This window comes from Haliotis rubra, unplaced genomic scaffold (assembly GCF_003918875.1).
Source record: "Haliotis rubra isolate DU_JTF1 unplaced genomic scaffold, ASM391887v1 Scf309, whole genome shotgun sequence".
In the NCBI taxonomy this organism is placed as follows: domain Eukaryota; kingdom Metazoa; phylum Mollusca; class Gastropoda; order Lepetellida; family Haliotidae; genus Haliotis; species Haliotis rubra.
The window spans coordinates 1,010,467-1,034,233 of record NW_025766979.1 but is presented as its reverse complement, the minus strand read 5'-3'; the positions used below and the strand labels follow the sequence as shown (position 1 = coordinate 1,034,233).

The window sequence follows — 23,767 nt, the reverse complement described above, 5'->3', positions numbered from 1 at the left end:
TTTACAGTTTGTGAATATAGGAGAGCGATGGAGATAAGGAATTCCTGTACACAGATATAGCGGTACATGATCCTGTCGATGTCACAGACCAAACACTTACTTAGGACTTACTTCCCAGTGATAAAATTGGAAGACAAGTAGAGGAAGCAATAGTTTATACATGATTGAAGCATTAACTAGCAGATGAAGTATAATGTCACAGAAAACAAAATCACTGAATAGGTGAGTCGACAGGAAATAGAACCATGAAGTGATACAAGGTACAGTCTCTACCAAGTAGATGAAACATTGACTTGAAAATAGAATCACTAACGTGTGGATGAAGCATTAACTAGTAGAAGATAGAAACACTGACTAGAACTGAAGCATTAACTTGTAAAAGACAGAAACACGAATTAATGGATGAAGCATTAACTTGTAGAAGATAGAAACACGAATTAATGGATGAAGCATTAACTTGTAGAAGATAGAAACACGAATTAATGGATGAAGCATTAACTTGTAGAAGATAGAAATTTACTAGAAGCTGAAGCATTAACTTGTAGAAGACAGAAACACAAATTAATGGATGAAGCATTAAACTTTAGGAGATAGGAACACGGATTTGTGGATGAAGCATTAAGTTTAGAAGATAGAAACACGGATTTGTGGATGAAGCATTAAGTTTAGAAGATAGAAACATGGATTTGTGGATGAAGCATTAAGTTTAGAAGATAGAAACACGGATTTGTGGATGAAGCATTAAGTTTAGAAGATAGAAACATGGATTTGTGGATGAAGCATTAACTTGTAGAAGATAGAAACATGGATTTGTGGATGAAGCATTAACTAGTAGAAGATAGAAACACGGATTTGTGGATGAAGCATCACCTTGATGCTTGTATCAACTACTGGAGAAGGCATAAATTCACAGAAGATAGAATCACTGACTGCAGGATGAAGCACTAACTTGTACAAGATAGGATCACTAACTCCTAGCAGATAAAAGATGAACTTGTAGAAGACAGAATTTACTGATTCATGTTTGAAAGCTTGTATTTGTATAGCAAACAATCATATTTAATTAGCTTGAGTACCAGCTGACAGAAAATCACCAACTGGTGACAAAGCATTAATTTGTAAATGACAGAATCAAAGACCAATGTATCTATGAATTACAACAATTGCAGACTGTATCAGCAGCTGCACTATAGGCAGCTGCCATACAAATAGTAGCACATTTAGTCTGCTGTATGCGTGTGGAAATTGGACACTAGTGGAATTCAATATTTAAATAGCTGTTATAAACATTGGGTAACATGTTGCAGAAAAATCCACACACTCTTTATCTACTTGATTTCAATGATGAAGCAAAGCTGCTTCAATATCGTGCATACCGTTAAGTCCTTGCCGCCCGCGTGACACTGTAGACGCAAGACACTATAGGTCAGTGCAGTTATTCAAGTCTAAGATATATATTCTGTGAAGTGACAGAGATGGACGGCTCATTGTTGGGTGCAGAGACATCATTTGTTTATTTGTGGGGATGTGTCCATATTAATTTTTACCTGATGTGTTTACAACTGATATGGTATGCTCAAAACATGGTCGCTGTCCCTTGTGCCTGAGGCAGTGAAGACAGAGGTGGGGAGATGGGATGTTGCCTGAGTGCAGATGAGGGACTTCGGGGGGGAGAGAATGGGTGAAAATATGTGAAAGTATGTGAAGTACTGGAAACACTGAGGTTGTGGACAGGGAAGTAGGACCATGTGAAGTAGTAGGAACACTGGGGTTGTGGTCAGGGAAGTAGGGAAGTAGGACCATGTGAAGTGTAGTGGGAACACTGGGGTTGTGGTCAGGGAAGTAGGACCATGTGAAGTAGTGGAAACACTGAGGTTGTGGTCAGGGAAGTAGGACCATGTGAAGTAGTGGGAACACTGAGGTTGTTGACAGGGAAGTAGGACCATGTGAAGTAGTGGGAAACACTGAGGTTGTGGTCAGGGAAGTAGGACCATGTGAAGTAGTGGGAACACTGAGGTTGTGGTCAGGGAAGTAGGACCATGTGAAGTAGTGGGAACACTGAGGTTGTGGTCAGGGAAGTAGGACCATGTGAAGTAGTGGGAAGACAGAGGTTGTGGTCAGGGAAGTAGGACCATGTGAAGTAGTGGGAAACACTGGGTTGTGGGAAGACAGAGGTTAGGGAAGTAGGACCATGTGAAGTAGTGGGAAGACAGAGGTTGTTGTCAGGGAAGTAGGACCATGTGAAGTAGTGGGAAGACAGAGGTTGTTGTCAGGAAGTAGGACCATGTGAAGTAGTGGGAACACTGAGGTTGTGGTCAGGGAAGTAGGACCATGTGAAGTAGTGGAAACACTGAGGTTGTGGTCAGGGAAGTAGGACCATGTGATGTAGTGGAAAGACAGAGGTTGTTGTTAGGGAAGTAGGACCATGTGATGTAGTGGGAAGACAGAGGTTGTTGTTAGGGAAGTAGGACCATGTGATGTAGTGGGAAGACAGAGGTTGTGGTCAGGGAAGTAGGACCATGTGAAGTAGTGGGAACACAGAGGTTGTGGTCAGGGAAGTAGGACCATGTGAAGTAGTGGAAACACTGAGGTTGTGGTCAGGGAAGTAGGACCATGTGAAGTAGTGGGAAGACAGAGGTTGTTGTTAGGGAAGTAGGACCATGTGAAGTAGGACCATGTGAGTGGGAACACTGAGGTTGTTGTTAGGGAAGTAGGACCATGTGAAGTAGTGGGAAACACTGAGGTTGTGGTCAGGGAAGTAGGACCATGTGAAGTAGTGGGAAGACAGAGGTTGTTGTTAGGGAAGTAGGACCATGTGAAGTAGTGGGAAGACAGAGGTTGTGGTCAGGAAAGTAGGACCATGTGAAGTAGTGGAAACACTGAGGTTGTGGTCAGGGAAGTAGGACCATGTGATGTAGTGGAAAGACAGAGGTTGTTGTCAGGGGAAGTAGGAAGTAGGACCATGTGAAGTAGTGGAAACACAGAGGTTGTGGTCAGGGAAGTAGGACCATGTGAAGTACTGGAAACACTGAGGTTGTGGTCAGGGAAGTAGGACCATGTGATGTAGTGGAAACACTGAGGTTGTTGTTAGGGAAGTAGGACCATGTGAAGTAGTGGAAACACTGAGGTTGTGGTCAGGGAAGTAGGACCATGTGAAGTAGTGGAAACACTGAGGTTGTGGTCAGGGAAGTAGGACCATGTGAAGTAGTGGGAAGACAGAGGTTGTTGTTAGGGAAGTAGGACCATGTGAAGTAGTGGAAACACTGAGGTTGTGGTCAGGGAAGTAGGACCATGTGATGTAGTGGAAACACTGAGGTTGTTGTTGTGAAGTAGTAGGAACATCTGGGGTTGTGGTCAGGAAAGCAGGGACCATGTGAAGTAGTAGGGGAAGTAGGACCATGTGAAGTACTGGAAACACTGGAGGTTGTGGTCAGGACCATGTGAAGTAGGACCATGTGATGAAGTGGAAACACTGAGGTTGTTGTTAGGGAAGTAGGACCATGTGATGTAGTGGGAAAACTGAGGTTGTTGTTAAGGAAGTAGGACCATGTGAAGTAGTGGAAACACTGAGGTTGTGGTCAGGGAAGTAGGACCATGTGATGTAGTGGAAAGACAGAGGTTGTTGTTAGGGAAGTAGGACCATGTGATGTAGTGGCAAGACAGAGGTTGTTGTTAGGGAAAAAACATTTCAGGAGCAGTACATTCTCTGCAGTGGGTGTGGCAATATGTTTGACATTTTATGGGAATTTTCCTCTCTCCAAGCATGAAGATTCTCAAAAATTACCCAACACCACCATAATTTTACTTTCTATCATCAGCCCCTCCAGGGTCAGTCTAATGTCTTTGTCTTCACCCATTAAAGCTCCCACCAAGTCATCTACAGCAACACTGTATTTATGGCTGCCAAACTCATGCAGGAAGACAATAAATCCTCACTCTACAATTCGTAGATAATAAGTCTGTTCTCTATGCAGAAGAATGTGGTCATGTGAGGGGTGGGAGGAGGACACAGGATTGGGGGAATGGGCCTTGGGAGGGGGTGATCCTGGTTGAGGGATGGTCATGGAGGGGGTTGAGGGGGGTGGACACAGGGGAGACAAATCCATCACTGTGATGCATACACATATGTCTTCAGATCGTCTTGTTCTCCCCCTCCTCCACTGCGGATTATTAACGGGATGTATATAGACAACTAATGACAGGATGCCTGCAGCATTCCACTGTAGGAGAGCCCTCTTACATAACACACCTATACCTCCCCCAACACGGTGATTAATTGATAGCTTCATGTACCAACATCTTGATTAATTCAGGTCCTTATCAAACAGCATCTTGATGGATGGCTATCTCTGTCCTGGCTGCGACCGATGAAAAGCTGTCAAGGGAAAGTATCTGACTGACCTGCATAGCCACCCACAATAGATACACTTGTACAATGCTTTCATCTTTCATAGAACTTAATAAAGAAAGCAACAGTCCCAAACTGTAACTGTAGCAATCTGACGGAGTACATTCAGTTTTGTATGTCTTGTAAGTCTTGACTTTACAAATATCTGACCGAAGTATGATAAAAAAGTACCAAACATAACATTTTAAAAACATAAAACTGATAAAAATGATACAATGACTTCACACCATTTTTGCAGTATTAGATGCAGTTTTACAATGCTTTCATCTTTGATAGAACTAACAAAGCAATAGTAACAAACTGCAACTGTAACAGTCTACCTTAGTCAACTCAGTTTTCTATGTCTAGTAGGTCTTGGTTTTGTAAATACCTGACTCACGTTTGATAAAAAAAATCACCAAACAAATCCTTTTTAAAAATATGAGCGAGTGAGTGAGTGAGTTTGGTTTTATGCCGCTTTAAACAATATTCCAGCAATATCACGTCAGTTGACACCAGAAATGGTTAAAAATATAAAACTGATCAAAATGATAAGATGACTTCACACCATTGACGTAGCATTTTCTTCTTAAGAATTCAGTGGCCATCTGAACCAGTTTCTGAACCAGGTTTTAACCTGTTTTTAACAATGTCGTAGTGGGGGACACCAGAGAATCATGCAAACAGGTAATTATGCTGAATTACAGAACTCCTACATCAACAATAAAATCACACTCCAAATTTCTGCCAGGGTTTACTCTTGTAGATGTTGAACCACAGTTAAAAATATAGGAACCCACATAACTTGATTCTTAACATTACTGTCAAGACAAGGATCCTTCACTTCCTTTCTTATTTTCAAACACAATATATGATGTTTTGAAATGATTGATAAGTGCATGTTTGTGTGTTTGTTTCCAGCTTGTACTCCAAGGACAGGATTTAACGACTGGTCTTACAGTACAAACACTGGATAATTGTATGCATAACCTGGGACTTCGGTGCTGACACGATTCCTTGACCAGACGCAGCGACACCATAGAGGTAGCCATATTAGTCTCATCCCCGGCAGGTACAGAGCAGAAAGGTATTTCCACGCGGCTACCAGACAGTCCCCACCCCTCCCCACTTCCCCCAACCCCATCGGAAGGATCAATACTAGATTTGAAGTGTATCATGACGGAGGATGGACAGTATTGTTCTAGCAGATACAACTCACCGCGTATCTCTACACAAAACATTATTGACTGTAAACTGAGATTCTACAATCAATACCAAATTTCTTCAAGGACTGGCTCAATCGATAGCCTGGCAAGAAAAACACAACAGCATTTTGTTTCAGTTTGCCCCTATTATGGGGTGTACCTAGCATGAAAAAGATATATTGCCGATCGAACTGGTCGATACATTCTTTCTGGGGCCGCAATCTCAGCTCCGAGGTAAGTGCTTCGCAAGGCCACACAGACCAGTGATTCAGAGAATGACACCTTGTCAAAAGACAGTCGCACAAAAGGAGACAGAGAACCTTGTTTACCGATGTTTCCCTGCGATCGTGTATTGATGCTTTTATTTGGCTAATGGATCAGGGACCGGGCACTATCGAGAACACTGATGTATGTTCAGAAACAAATTGATGTTTGCAAAAGAAAGTGAAACATCACACAAAGCAGGGCTTCCAGGGCCCGGCATTGATAGATATTTCATTGGGAAATGCTAGGAACATGTGAGATGTGGATGTCTAGGACGACACAGATTGCAGAACATACAATATCCTACATACCATACAACATTCTCAGATCAATAATAGGTAATATTCCATACTGCTTGAACTAAGACCGACATTGTTAGCTAAGTAGGAACAGCGTTCTGTTGTTGATCCTTAGTCTTTTCTCTTACACAGCAGTCGAAATGTACTACTGGTAATCAATACTTGACTTATCCTCAGAACATGCTCATTTTAATGATGATGATGATGATGTTGTTGTTGTTGTTGTAGTCGAGGCTCATGATCAAGATTGTCTAAAGCGGCTGAGTGAGGGGGGTTTTATGTGATTTTCAGCAATGCTATATCCATCATAATGGTAACTAATATTTGACTTATTCTCGGAACATGTTCATTTAATGATAATAATATGATGATGACGATGATGATGATGATGATGATGATGATGATGATGATGATGATGATGATGATGATGATGATGATTGTTGTAGTTAAGGTTCATGATCAGTATTGCCTGAAGCGAGTGAGTGAATGTAAAGTGTGTTTTATGCCACTTTCAGCAAAATCCCAGCAATATCGTGGTGGAGAACAAATGGAATTGACTTCACACATTTTACCCACGTGGGGAATTCAATCCCAGTCTTTGACAGGAGCCAACTTTTGTGAAAGAAATGTCACTTGACCGGACAAGCATCTTGGTGAGGATGCCTGGCACCCAAATTTTCTTTTCATTGAATAAGCAACATTTTGGTCGAAAATTTAATCTATGTGGTAAAAAACACCCCAAAACACAAATTCAGCTTCCACATTGGCACTGCCAGTATTCAATGAAAAGCAAAAAAAAATTAAAATAGAAAATACTGAAAGATCAACATTTCTTACAAACATCAGTGATAGAATCTCATATTTTAAAAAAATATATATACATTTCCAAAAGGCTTTTTCTCTTTCAGATTTTTCTTTCCATGTTCTGTCTGTTAAACCAATTTCAAATAACATATAAGGAGCGTATCAGTGAGTGAGTAGAGTTTTACACCGCAGTATTCCAGCAATATCACACTGGGGACACTAGAAATGAGCCTCACACATTGTACCCATGTGGGGAATTGAACCCATGTGTTGGACAGAAGACGAACACTTTAACCACTTAGCTACCCCACCACCCAAACATATAAGGCCTAACATAATACATTTCATGTGATGTTCAATTTTAGCTTTAACCATTGTAAAACAAAATGTAAGCAAATTATTCTGGGCTTTTTCCTGGAACTGAACAGCAGGTCCTTCAGCACCAATTCAACTTGCGAGGGTATGAACCTACGCCAAGCCAGCCAGCTAGCTGAACCTAACAGTAAAGGAAATCTTTGGGAGAAGAGAGTCTAATCATGTCGCTAGAAGCATGAGAAGTCATTACAAGACACAAGAATGAGTGCCCCCGTGTTGTCCATCATGAAAGGATGGCGGCGACTTGAGTCGCCCTCGAGGAGATACACATTCAGTGTTCTCAGTCACTGTTTTGAGTGTTAAGGGACTTCACATCATTACAAACACTGGAGGCCCTCACACCTTCCCATTATTACTGATTATAATTAAAGCAAATTGACTGCTCAACTGACACTATCTTCAATCTTATACTTTTTCACCTTTTAAATCTGATCATAGGCTTTCATCGTTTTCAAATTTCCAGCTTTACTGATCTTTAATGGAAGATATTTCGCATTTCATCAATGACAGTGCCTATCATTTTCAAAATCTCAAAAATCTAAATCGAATGAAAAATTCAATTAATTCAAGGAAAAAGCTAAGTGGCATCTTTGAACACGTAGGCTCACAGACTATGTGGAGCAACTATTGCAAATTAGTCACAGATGAAGAACAAAATAAAGGAAAAGCAAAATGGAGAAAAGAGCAATTTGTGTCAATTAGTTGTGTGGCTGTCTTGTATGTGAATTCCCTCTCTTTGTCTCTAGGGGAGTCAGCTCCGTTGCCATGGCAACTCTATAGTTACAAATTCAATTATTGATTGGAAGTGTTCATCACGGAGCAATCGATGGCCTATAATTGATAGCTGTGCTATTGATATTCTACAAATCCATTAAGATTTCACTATACAGCCACATTCTCTCTATACAACCACAAGTGGACCATGTTTGACTACATTATGGCCAGGCTGGTTAAGAGAGAACATTAATGTAATGCATATATATATATGTACTGGTGATATGTTCAAATGCTGTTGAGAGCTGTCTGGCTGGTCCCAGCAAACATCCCAGCACTGGTTCAATAGACTAACATATAGTCCAGGACATCTTTTATTACACAATACAATTCTCTCTTCTAGGCAAAAATAGTTTTAATGCTGATGTCATCTACTTGGATTTGCTATAATCTAGACTGGTTTCGACTAATGCAAAACTCACTTCACAGATGCTTCAGTCGTAGTGTAAGACAATGGGCTGTGTTTTTTTGTCTCACACAACACTCTACAATATTCCAGCTATAAGATGTGGGAGTAAATAATTGAGTGGATGAGACAATCTAGTGACTGGCATCATTAGCATCAAGCGACAAAATTGGGAAGTGATGACATGAAATAGACAAGTAAGCGGGCCTGAATACCCAATCCTAATCCTGTTTGTGATCTCTCACAACAAGCATGGGTTGCTGAAGACATTTCACCAAGTACAGGGCAATGAGTTCAACGCCATCATACCACACAGCTAATCACTTAAGGTTAAATACTGGATGACAAAGGAACAAAAGTCTCCTAATTCTTATTTTTGAACATTACCAGTACAACAAAGCAATAACTACAAGACCTGGAGTCCTTACTGATGTCAGGTCAACAGGTCTACAGGTAGAGTAAGGTGTTCACAGTGTTCTTGTGGTAAGGGTGTTCTTACAGTCTGCCTCCATTACAGCAGCTAGTTTACAGCTCTTAGCAAAGGATTCTATGACAATCATGTATGGTGTCTTGTCTGATTTCAGAATTAGACTTTATGCATTGGTGTCGCTCTCTTCATTATGCGTTCTGCCTGCCTCTAAATAAGGTGTTCTGGCAATCCTCAGATTAGCTTATCTTTAATGTTTCCTAGTTTGTCCGTCTTCATGATAAGGTTTGCTCAACTCTACAGTGAGGTTGTTTGCCCTTCTTCACAGTGAGGTTGTTTGCTCCATCAGCCCGTCTCCACAGTGAGCTTGTTTGCTGTCTTCAAAGTGACGTTGTTTGTCCATCTTCACAGTACGGTTGTTTGCCCTTCTTCACAGTGAGGTTGTTTGTCCATCTTCACAGTACGGTTGTTTGCCCGTCTTCAAAGTGACGTTGTTTGTCCATCTTCACAGTACGGTTGTTTGCCCGTCTTCACAGTGAGGCAGTCTGCTCGTCTTCACCATAAAGTTGTTTGCTCATCTTCCCAGTAAGGTGGTTTGGCCGTCTTCCCAGTAAGGTGGTTTGGCCGTCTTCACAGTAAGGTGGTTTCTTATCTTCACAGTAAGGTGGTTTGGCTGTCTTCCCAGTAAGGTTGTTTCTCATCTTCCCAGTAAGGTTGTTTCTTATCTTCCCAGTAAGGTTGTTTCTTATCTTCCCAGTAAGGTTGTTTCTTATCTTCACAGTAAGGTGGTTTGGCCGTCTTCACAGTAAGGTGGTTTGGCCGTCTTCCCAGTAAGGTTGTTTCTTATCTTCCCAGTAAGGTTGTTTCTTATCTTCACAGTAAGGTGGTTTGGCCGTCTTCACAGTAAGGTGGTTTGGCCGTCTTCCCAGTAAGGTTGTTTCTTATCTTCACAGTAAGGTGGTTTGGCCATCTTCCCAGTAAGGTGGTTTGGCTGTCTTCACAGTAGGGAAACCAGCCCATCTTCATGGCTATTTTGTTTTAACTGAATGGCATTGTAGGGCTTTGGGTGTATTCAGTACAGAATGTAAGTGTGTGATACATACCTATTTGTTTACCTCCAAACTGCTGATTGAAACTAATGAATAAGGTGAAATGTTCTGTTCATCTCAGTGCTGCATAGATGCCCACAATACCAATAACAACAAATGAAGTTTACTTACTTTGCAGATGTTGCCTCGTCATATTTGGCCTTGACCTCAAAGAGTTCAGTTTGCACGCTTTCAAGAGCTGAAATCAAAAACATAAAGAAATTATGTCAAATTAATTACAAGAACATGAGGTGTTGTTGTTCTGTGTGTTGACATTTATTGGAGTAGTCTTGCACTAATGGTCGCAGGGCCACGGCGAGGAGGGGCATGCACTCCGCTCCACGTCAGCATCTCAACGCTGCCACCTCACAGCTTTACTACACTCATAAAAACACAGCAACCTCGTCGGGTTGTCCCCCACCAGGGAATCCGGACAGATTTGCCTGGATGTCAATTGAAGGGTGACTGGGGATTAGAACAAAGACAATGATGAAGTTAATGTAATAACTGGAAGTTGTGTCACCAGCAAGGTGCTTGATCCTGGAGCTCAGGTGACAAGACAGTCAACTGTATCCTTCCCCCTCAGGCAGTGACAGCTTGCATCACCTATAGACCTTGGATAATCCTCTCATCCTGATTACTGCTGGACACTAGGTACCTTTTCAAAAACGGACCTCCACAGAGACACCATTAACCTGACTGGCTGTACGTTCAGAAACACATTGTTTTCAAGCGGAGTTCTACAGAGTACCCTAAAACGCCAAACTAACCATACTCGGTGTACTTTCAGAAACTCCTTGCTTTCAAGCAGTAGTTTACTGAGAGGCCAAGTCAGGCCACCCTGAATGACTGACTTTGTTTTAAAGCAGTGTTATACAGAATGCATAGTTACACATAATGCTTTCTGACAAGGAGTTTCTGAAAGTACTGGACCTCTGTAAATATGCACTCTGAAGAACACTGCCTAAAAACAAGAGGTATCTGAAGGTACAACTAGTGTTCTGCTGAGGAACTATCTTCACAGTTCAAATCTGAAAGGATGTATTGCTACAAGAAAGAAGCATTTTTCAGAAAAGCATGTCCCTGCTTGACAAATCACCTGTGGCAAGTCTGTGTTGGTATCTTGGAGATTTGATAATCTTAACAAAATTGAAAAAGTGAACCCATGTACACTTGACCAACCTAAATAGCTGTAATGTCTGCCATTCTTTGTGTTTAAAGCCTACCCTGGACCAACCATATAGATAGAAGAACTACACTGTACAAACAGAACACATCTATACAGTGATATTCAAAATGGCTGTACTATCAGAAACTGTGTTCGTTCCATATTTGCTATCACCAACACCAATGAAAGAAATCAGGAAACTTCACCTTTCTAGTTGGAAGTGATTACCATCATGAAAGAAAATCTTTAAAAAATATGTTACTTCATTCAGCAAACATGTGAAGCTTAATATGTTATCAAACCAACTGCTATCATGAAAAACAAATGAATCTGAGCCCTTCCATCTATCGCCAATCTCACAGATCCATCATATTGAAAATGTGAAGGGCTCCTACTAATCTTGTGCGAGATGAAATGTTCAATGCTTTGCAAACATGCTATCACAGCATAACTTGTCATCATATTAAAGACTCGGAACAAAACAGGGCCAGTGTCCCATGCTGTTCAAAGCACCCACAGACGTGCGCCAATGCATCATCAGGCCTGTGGTAAAAATGTTAGAACCAAAATGAGAAGTACTCAGTCTAAATTATCCGATCAGTGGAAAAATCATATCATCACTCCAAGATATCACAAGCAACACAAGGATAAAAAACACATTTTCCATTAGAAACAGTCATCAAAATTGTGTCAGTGTAAGTTAGGCATAGAAAAGGACACAACAAAGTTAATCAGATACAGATACCAGGGTCAGACGGACACAGATACCACATTGTCAGAAGGACACAGATATGACACAGTCAGTCAGATACAGATACCACAGTGTCAGACGGACTCAGATAGCACAGTCAGAAGGACACAGATACCACAGTGTCAGAAGGACACAGATACCACAGTGTCAGACGGACACAGCTACCACAGTGTCAGAAGGACACAGATATGACACGGTCAGTCAGATACAGATACCACATTGTCAGACTGACACAGATTTTACAGTGTTGGGCGGAAATGGGCTTGTGCCCAAGTAGGGAATCGAACTCGGGTCTTCAGCGTGACGAGCGGACGCCTTAACCATCAGGCTACCCCCTGGTCCCAAGAAAGAAACAGACAACAAAGAGTCAGTTGGACAAATGAACCTACAGTGTCAATTACACACAGGCACCACAGGAATCAGTCTCACAAATGTCACACACATAACTGCTGCCATAACAGATATCAAAACAATGAGAACAACTAGTCACAGACAACAACACGGACAAAACAACCACAGTCAAAGTCAGACATAGCAGTTACAAACACAGCAACAGACCCTGCCACGAGAACACATCATGGACACGGGATCAAGTGACAGACACTGATATGTACACTGATACAGAAAGCCACTTGCAGGAGATCCTGCACGGCCATTGTTCAAAAGCAGAGCTGGAAAATATGGTCCCGTCAATTAGCTTACTTAACTTTCTCCCTCACTGCCCTGGTGGGGAGATGGACAGTTGAGGAGATGCTGGCAATGTGGAGTGCAGCTCATCTGGTGTAAGTGGTCCTCTCCTCATCCTTCTCCTCCTCTCAGGACATGACGCTGATGAGGAACAGGTAGGTTCCACCAGTGATCAGCCACTGTGATGATCAGCTTATGTACACTGATAGACAAAACCCAGAGTCGATAGATAGCTCTAGTGATCAGGAACATGATCGATCTGCAGCCGACTGACTGGGAGTCAATCAATACCGAGATTGTCAGGCCAATGTAGGCACAACTGAGCATCCAAATCACTATACACTGTTGGCAAAGGAGCGCCACCACACAAGGTCCCTTTAATTTGTATGTACACAAAAACTGGTAACAAACATGACAATTAAATGTCACGTGGCTCTACAAAGCCTGACTATGTACTGCAGTAATTTCCGTTTGATCTAGATACATAGATAGGAGACGTAACATTGATCAGTCATTTACATGCCAAAATTTTATTATTGATCACATAATTTTAGAATCAATATTAAAGTACGAACATACATACTTCAACAGCCTTGAAAACTCATACTGTCAAATTCAATACAATGCACCCATAAACCATGTATATGAACTTTTAAGAGCATGACAATATTTTCTTTTAGGTAATCGATTGCAAGTTTAGAGGTTGATTCCCAACACTGGTAGATAAACTCCAGAGATGCTAAGAATTCATTCAGAACACACATTGATCTGTTGACAGTGCTGATGATCAGATGAGCTTTGGATAGACAAATTTCATCAATGAACTTGCTTCAACTGACTACAAAAGTACAGTATTCGGGAGTCCGCTTGTTACCCCAGTAGACAAACTATTCCACGTCAAAAGTGTAAACTTGTGAACACCCAGTCTAAGATTGTTTATGAGTAACCAGTGCAGTCATAAGAGGTGATCAACATGCTCGGTTGGTTCAACCAGGTGCCTGTTGATATTTTTAATCAGTATGTTATTTTAAATTAAGAATAGTTTTAACCCAATCTAATGTCTTGTCTTCACTATAATGAAATATACTTCTTCTTCTTCATCTCCTAATTCAGTAGATCAACACTCACAGTGTCAACCATTTGACTGGCTGGTCTAGGTTCCAGTATTACAAACAATCAATATGATGTCCTAAACAACTTCACAGATGTACCCATCCAACTGGACCTGTCATTTAACATAGAACAGAAGTTGATCTCCAGTATGCGACAAATGAACCCATTGACAGCCCCAGTCCGTACCCGCCTAGCCTGACTGTGCCGATCACCAGGCTGTGAATGATGAAGGAACCTAATGAGTCAATAACAGCAACTGCGGCTATTTAAACATGGGTGTTCTACAGGAAAGTGTAATCATATAATTGACCAATCAAACAATCAGCTGACATGACGGAGTCCCTGGCTGACCGGATAACAGGCTGTAAACTTAGTCAAAAGCATTGTAAGCTCATTATGGACATGTAGAGCTGACAGAAGTGATAATTAACACCAACAATGAAAAATACCTCCATTGCATGTGTCGCACTGGGCTTACAATGGCGACTCCAGAGGTTCTGAACAGACTCAAGAGCAACTAACATTGATATGTTCCTGCCACTGTAAGATGAGAGTTCACAAAGACAAAATCTGACATCAACTGTCCAGAAAGAAAGAAAAGAAGATGATGATGATGATGATGATGATGATGATGATGATGATGATGATGTTAACATGAGACTTCAACAATGACAAAATCAGACATCAATTGTCCAAAAAGAAAGTAAAGATTATGATTATTATGATGATGATGATGAATATGATGATGATAATGATGATGATGTTAACATGAGACTTCAACAATGACAAAATCAGACATCAATTGTCCAAAAAGAAAGTAAAGATTATGATTATGATGATGATGATGATGATGATGATGATGATGATGATGATGATGATGTTAAAATGATGACATCAATGATGAATGTTAACATGAGACTTCAACAATGACAAAATCAGACATCAATTGTCCAAAAAGATAAAGTAAAGATGATGATGATGATGATGATGATGATGATGATAATGATGATGTTAACATGAGACTTCAACAAAGACAAAATCAGACATCAATTGTCCAAAAAGAAAGCAATGATGATGATGATGATGATGATGATGATGAAAGACACTGAGAGGTACTCTCTCATCTGTGGACAGGAACAGAGGAGGGCCTCACAGTTGTGACAACAGCGGACATTGATGGTCACGGTGATTGATTCACCTCAGTTTTAGTAGCACCTGTCATAAATTGAGCATTCTACACGAAACCTCGCTTGACAGCACATCTTTATTCACTTACTCCGTCAGTCAAAGTCTGACAGCACGAACACAGGACGACTGTTTTCTACGACAATTGATTTCCCACCCTATGATGTATGTGTGAAACTAAAGGTCATAAACTTTCAATTATCATACAAGCTACTGCTCGGCTGACCAACACGATTGCTTAGCTACCAGTAACAAGTCTTACATGCTTACAAATATTAGCGTTGTCTTTATTTAACACAGGGATAAAAAGAGACTTGATGACAACAAAACTGGCACTGCGACCAAAGACCAGACACAGATTAATTTTTGTTCCAGATTGAAGAAGTATTCAACTTTAATTTCCATCACCAATATTGAACTAATATACAACTGATGGTTCACAGAGATTTGAAATGTCATTAACACTGGGTCTGGCTGAGTACAAGGTTACACTTAATGCATTGGGACTGTCGAAACATTGTTGAACTTCATGCAATGTTACCATCCAAATCAAAACAAATCACTGATTTTCTGCTAAATTACACTCTGTGAATTATTCCTTTATTGCTACATTGTTACACATAATGAATTAATATTTGTCTACTACAATGTTAATCTTAATGAACTATTGCTTCACTGTTTCAATGGTACACTTCACGAATAGTAACTTTACAAATAAAATATTAAAATTAAAGAATCACAGCTTCTCTGCTAAATTACACTTTTAATAATTCCTTAATTGTTACATTGTTACACATAATGAATTAATATTTGTCTACTACAATGTTAAACTTAATGAACTATTGCTTCAATGGTAAACTTCATGAACTATTGCTTCAATGGTAAACTTTTCTACAAAAATATCAGAATTAACGAATCACTGATTCCTTACTACATGACATTTTATTAATTATTGTTTTAATGCTTCAATGCTACACATAACGAATTATTTTTCTGCTACACTGTTACACTTATTGAATTGATCTGCTGCAATGCCTAAATGCACCTAATGCACAGTCAACTTTTGATACAATATTACCCATCTGCTATGGTACTCTAATCAAAGAACATCAACGATTCTTCATTTTATTAAACTGTTGTAATGACCACATCATCTTGTGTGTACCACATTCGATGTCAATGATTTAGAAAGGTAAAGCTAAAACCACAATGTCAGCATGAACTAGTGCAAACACAATCATCATAGTAACAAAGTACAAAATGCCGGCAACTCAACATCTGTTCGTAAAATATCACTTACACTCAAATTCTTATGAACACTAATCACACAGTATGGGAAAAGTCAAACTCAATGTATCTATATGTAAATGAATATTACCTACACTGGGCTGCACACACCATTGTTGGAGAGTTATTAATATTATTGATGAGAATTCGACCACATTTGGAATCAACTGATGGCAACAGCTGGATAAGAAAATCAGCCCATCAATACAGGTATCATATGAACACACATCATATTGACCTCAGGCTCCATTCCGCCATACTGGTGACAAGGGAACCAGGCTTGTCACAGTCCTAACAGGGCCTTCTTACTCCTTACAGAAAGACCATACTCTTGATGGGGGCTGGAGTCTACCCCTAATGTGGAGCTGGTGGTTTCCTGAAAGCTTCCTGTACTCTTTATGGAGGTCGCCATAATACTCACTTACGCTGTTTATCATACATGGGACTAACATACCATACTCCCAACAATGGTGGCATATTCCTTGTAGAGACTGTCATAGTCCAAGCAGAGACTGTAATGCTCATAGCAGAGACTGTTATGCTCCCAGCAAAGACTCTTATACTCATAGCAGAGACTGTCATAGTTCCAGCAAAGACTGTCATACTCATAGCAGAGACTGTCATACTCCCTGCAGAGACTGTCATGCTCCCAGCAGAGACTGTCATAGTCCCAGCAGTGACTGTCATACTCCCAGCAGAGACTGTCATACTCCCAGCAGAGACTGTCATACTCCCAAGCAGACACTGTCATACTCCCTGCAGAGACTGTCATAGATCCAGCAGTGACTGTCATACTCCCAGTAGAGACTGTCATACTCTCAGCAGAGACTGTCATAGTTCCAGAAGTCACTGTCATACTCCCAGCAGAGACTGTCATACTCTTAGCAGAGACTGTCATAGTTCCAGAAGTCACTGTCATACTCCCAGCAGAGACTGTCATACTCTTAGCAGAGTCTGTCATACTCCCGGCAGAGACTGTCACAGTTCCAGCAGTGACTGTCATACTTCCGACTAACATACCATACTCCCAACACTGGTGGCAGATTCCTTTTAGAGACTGTCATACTTCCAGCAGAGACTGTCATCTTCCAGCAGACACTGTCATACTCCCAGCAGTGACTGTCATACTTCAAGCAGAGACTGTCATCTTCCAGCAGAGACTGTCATACTTCCAGCAGAGACTGTCATACTCTCAGCAGAGACTGTCATACTTCCAGCAGAGACTGTCATACTCTCAGCAGAGACTGTCATAGATCCAGCAGTGACTGTCATACTTCCAGCAGAGACTGTCATACTCTCAGCAGTGACTGTCATACTTCCAGCAGAGACTGTCATACTCCCAGCAGAGACTGTCATACTCCCATGCAGACACTGTCATACTCCCTGTAGAGACTGTCATACTCATAGCAGAGACTGTCATAGTTCCAGAAGTCACTGTCATACTCCCAGCAGAGACTGTCATACTCTTAGCAGAGACTGTCATAGTTCCAGAAGTCACTGTCATACTCCCAGCAGAGACTGTCATACTCTTAGCAGAGACTGTCATACTCCCGGCAGAGACTGTCATCTTCCAGCAGACACTGTCATACTCCCAGCAGTGACTGTCATACTTCCAGCAGAGACTGTCATCTTCCAGCAGAGACTGTCATACTCCCAGCAGTGACTGTCATACTCTCAGCAGAGACTGTCATACTCCTCATACATAACTCTTAGACTGCCACACTCTAAATAGATACTGTCATACTCCCAGCAGTGACTGTCATACACAGACGATAGAGACTGTCATGTGCACGATAGAGACTGTCATGTGCACGATAGAGACTGTCAAACTTCTGATAGAGACTGCCAGACTCTTACTAGATACCGACATACTCCTCCCTGAGTCTGACATGCTCTGGATATGCTCTTGACAAAGATACTCATGCTCCTGATAATGGATGCCATATTTCTCCTAAGCGCTGCCAACCTGGCACTGTTACTTCTGATAGGGTCTGACATTGTCCGGATAGTGGCTGCCATTCTCTAGACACAAAACTCCCCATCATACAAACATCCACCGCACTGAACCCCAGTCACACAAAACCTAACCTCACCCAACCACACAGCTTCTCCAAGCCATACTGTCCCTTACAAAGTGATATTAAAACTGTCACACAAACACCAACCACACTTAACCCCTGTCACAAAACCTCACCCAACCACACATCTTCTCCAGGCAATACTGTCCCTTACAAAGTGATATTAAAACTGTCACACAAACACCCACCACACTTAACCCCTGTCACAAAACCTCACCCAACCACACAGCTTCTCCAAGCCATACTGTCCCTTACAAGTGATATTAAAACTGTCACACAAACACCAACCACAAACCCCTGTCACAAAACCTCACCCAAACAGCTTCTCCAAGCCATACTGTCCCACAAGTGATGTTAAAACTGTCACACAAACACTCTCCACACTCAACCCCTGTCACAAAACCTCACCCAACCACACAGCTTCTCCAAGCCATACTGTCCCTTACAAAGTGATATTAAAACTGTCACACAAACACCCACCACACTAAACCCCTGTCACAAAACCTCACACAACCACACAGCTTCTCCAGGCCATACTGTCCCTTACAAAGTGATATTAAAACTGTCACACAAACACCCACCACACTTAACCCCAGTCACAAAACCTCACCCAACCACACAGCTTCTCCAGGCCATACTGTCCCTTACAAAGTGATATTAAAACTGGCCCAGACTCCTGTATGGGAGATACACAGAGCTGTGTCCTGTCATTAAGTCTCAGACTGTTGTGACGGTTGGCCCAGCGGATGCTGCAGTTCCTGGCAGTCCGGCTGATGTATGAGATCAATGCTTATTACTATTCCAGGGATGCTTCAACCATGAATACAAATTATTACCAGTTTCGACACAATTATTACCAATAGTTCACATCAGATTATAATTAATGTACTTGTTACCACACCCCTCCACAAAATTCATTAAAGTGTCCAGTTAACTGGTTTGTACTGCCTGTTGTCACATACTGTCTCAAACTAGAGGGAATACGCCAGCTGAATAAATGTGATAAAAAGGTGTTTTACATCAGTTGGCCGTTTATGCTTGTTTCATAAAACTTGTTTCATAGTGAGTGAGTGAGTGAGTGAGTTGGGTTTTATGCCTTTTTTAGGAATACTTGTTTAATGTCAATGTGCCAGAACAACCAATTCGTTCAGTCAGCGATATCACAACCGATTTCACAAACAGCCATCAGGTCATGTCACAACTGGTTTCACAAACAGCCATCAGGTCATGTCACAAACTGGTTTCACAAACAGCCATCAGGTCATGTCACAAACTGGTTTCACAAATAGCCATCAGGTCATGTCACAAATTGATTCTACCTTCAGCCATCAGGTCATGTCACAACTGGTTTCACAAACAGCTATCAGGTCATATCACAACTGGTTTCACAAACAGCCATCGGGTCATGTCACAAACTGATTCTACCTTCAGCCATCAGGTCATGTCACAACTGGTTTCACAAACAGCGATCAGGTCATATCATAACTGATTTCACAAACAGCCATCAGGTCATGTCACAAACTGGTTTCACAAACAGCTATCAGGTCATATCCCAACTGGTTTCACAAACAGCCATCAGGTCATGTCACAAACTGATTCTACCTTCAGCCATCAGGTCATATCATAACTGGTTTCACAAACAGCCATTAGGTCATGTCACAAACTGATTCTACCTTCAGCCATCAGGTCATGACACAACTGGTTTCACAAACAGCCATCAGATCATGTCACAACTGGTTTTACCTTCTTCAGCCAACAGGTCATGTGACAACTGGTTTTACCTTCAGCCAACAGGTCATGTCACAACCGGTTTTACCTTCAGCCAACAGGTCATGTCACAACTGGTTATCAAACCAAGGCAATCAGGTCATGTCACAACTGGTTATCAAACCAAGGCAATCAGGTAACATCAAGCCCAATTTTCTAGAAAGAGTGACTTTGTAAATAGATTGGGAATCGGTATCAATATCCATGCTCTTCCCAAACTGTTCACAATAAACAATGGAGACAATGGATTGCATCCATAAATGATACACAAGCTGACACTTAATGACGAAGGACATTCATCAAATGAACTGAGCATTGAAATCAAACCTGATTGTGACTTATACATACATAACGTGTCGGGAATATGCATGCTTCCATAACCTTTCCACCCTAAATGATGGGTGAATATTAACTAACCCTATAATGTGCCATTTATCGATGTGCTCCTTCAGCACTGTGGACCTGCTGTTCATCAAGTCAAACAAAGGCATGCAGGTAATGCACAGGTAAAGCACAGGTAAAGAAGGGATAAAATATAACTGCCCACAGCAGGTACATTAGTCAAAATATATTGCTGTCTTAAAAAAAATATTCAAATTTTCGTAAATTCAGAAACATTTTTAACCACCATTCCAATCATAACAGAGGACGAAAACTCCTTCCTCAGAGCTGTTTTTATTGAAACACAAATCACTACTGACTGCTTCATTACGACTTGGGAAATTTTGAATTACAAGTATGGAATTCCTGCTGAAATTTGCTGAAGATTGGGGTCCATCTGTGCAGGTTGACATAATCCCTGTTATGTCATGGTCAGACAACCTGTGTTGTGTTCCCAGCTTATCTCTGGTTGTGGCAGAGTGGACTATAACCATATCATACCAACACCAGATGACACTCTTACCAGTAGATAGACATTGTCATCCTTAAAACATGGCGGACACACACAAATACATTATCAGAAACAGTTGACTCTAAACCAAGGTAGACACATCATCTAAGGTATATAAATATATGATCACATTATCAGACACTGTCTGATTTCGAAATTCAAACATTATACAAATTTAATTAAGCAACACTAGCGCCCCCTTCAGGTTTCCATATCTTTCTGTCAAAATCAACCCTCTTTTGATCAAACACCAACTGGCCTGGCGGGCCTGTATGTAAGATACACATTATGTCGGAAGGCACACGTTAAATCTCCATCTCATCATCATCATAATCATCATCATCATCAGACACTGTCATCCCCAGAACAAGTCAGACAATCTCACTGACAGACACAAATCTATTTTCAGCCATGGACATCCTTAAAATATGGTAGACACTCACACTAGAATACAGAAATACATTATCAAACATTTACAGTCTTAAAATATGGCAGACACTCTAATGTCAGACATTACCAAGTATGACCAGAGTAGACACACACTCCAGCCCTGATACAGGAACACATGGCATATGTACATGCATACCACAAAAACACTCAGGCATACCCAGGCACATACAGGTACTATAGTAGGAACACAGAGGTAGGTACCATATATACTAACTTGACATCAATCACATATACACATCTACAGGCACACACAGACACTCACACACATGCACTACCCACCCCCCTACACACACACACACACACACACTGCTTGCATCCATACATTCATCCACACATCAATAGACACTCACACACATGCACTACCCACACACCACTAACCCCCACACACTGCTTGCATCCATATTCATCCACATGCATACACACATCAATAGACACTATCACACATGCACATGCATGCACGGCTAAACATGACACACTATCACACATCCTTAAGCCAAACAAATAAACACAGACATTATCACACATGCACATGCATAAACAATTAAACACAGACACTATAACACATCCTTAAGCAGAACAATTAAACTCAGACACTATCACACATGCGAAAACAAATAAACACAGACACTATCACATATCCTTAAGCTAAACAAATAAACACAGACACTATCACATATCCTTAAGCAAAACAAATAAACACAGACACTATCACACATCCACATGCATAAACAATTAAACACAGACACTATCACACATCTACATGCATAAACACAGACACTATCACACATACACATACATTAACAAATATACAAGGCGGTACACTGTCAGAGTCACACATCAACATAAGCACACACATAAAATGTGGACACTTCCAGACAACCCACAACACAGAAATACATCCACGATTACCATCGTATACACTAATTAGAAACCTACCTGAATGTAAGTTTGAGATCTTTTGCTCCGCCTCTCCGAGTTTCTTGGCCACAGACAACTGAGTTTCTTGTAGTTGGCGTTCCTTTTCGGCAAAAATTCTTTGAAGTTCCCGTTCTTTTTCTTTGGCCCTGTTCTGAAAGTCGAACGAATGGATCCATTTTAGAAAGGTTGTCTACATCAGCAAGAGCAATGCGATGCGGAGCTGTCCCAATCAGCAAGAGGGAAAACTGTTGTCAAGCCCCGCAATCTGTACAAGTCAGGTACGCTGATAGGTAATAAATAACAATGAAATCTAGGATGGGATATGTGGATGTATATCTGTGTATGCAGTGAGCACAGGTCATCGCTAGTGATCCCATTCTGTCACATGGATCGTACATGATTGATCTAAGTGCCCCGTATGGGTGTCGGGCCGAGCAGTCCATGGACCTGCTGGGTGGGGTGGGATGAGAAAGAGCCCCATGTTCGGTATGCTGATGTTCATGTGATCGGAGTACAGGCACAGCACAAATCACACTTTGATGGAATCAGACGGCCTCCACAGACACGCTTGTCCTCGTGTTTGCTCAGCCGTGACGCTCGCCACAGCTAGGCTACAGTACCCCTGTCTTGCAACTTCTCATAATTGTTTTCAATATGAAGACATTCTCCTCTGTCATGTGACAGTTTAAGAGATTGTCTTGGTGGTCAATGGGAGGTTACACTGTCAAACTGGCCTGACTCTCCACCCATCAGGACAACGACGGGAGTTTACATCACAGACGTACATCACCACCATTTGATTCAAATTCCAGCTGGATGATGATTATCATAAATTAAGTTTGTGTCATTTTTATTTCAGAAACATGTGATGAATATTAAAAACCCAAAATATTTCAATATCAAACTATTTTGCCAGACAGGTGTTTGTCTAACTTCATGCCCATCCCGGCAACATACATACGCTTGAAAGCATTTGAAGGTAAATTAATAAACTTTAAGGTTTTAAATTTTGAAAATTCAAATAATTTTGACAGCTTGTTCTAAAAAGTCAAATATGACAAATCATTATTATACTATGTAATTCTGAACTTTTATTTTGACATACATACTTTACAAATAAATATTGCCATATAAATTTAATGTTTTGCTGAATATGCTGTTTTAATATTTAACTGTATATATGGAATTACTATATTGCTGAATAAAGTGAATTAATATTTGCTATATATACTGATTTACTACTGTATACTATATACACTGAATTATGTTTTGCTTTATACTATGAATCATATTTTACTCCATATACTGAATAAATTGTTTACCATATATCTGATTCACTATTTTGCATTATATACAGAATAAATATTTCAGCATACATAGTGAACAAAACTTTGACATGTATATATATACACTGAATAAAACTGTTGCCATATATACTGAAT

General features: G+C 40.8%; 1 protein-coding gene across 1 annotated transcript in view; it reads right to left on the bottom strand.

Moving 5' to 3' along the window:
* Nucleotides 1-23,767, bottom strand: part of LOC124283059 (homeobox protein cut-like 1) — a 126,562-nt gene that overhangs the window by 32,567 nt on the left and 70,228 nt on the right. The window contains 2 exon segments of the mRNA XM_046719079.1: nt 10,162-10,228; nt 22,344-22,476. Of these exon segments, the coding sequence (XP_046575035.1) occupies nt 10,162-10,228; nt 22,344-22,476 (200 nt within the window).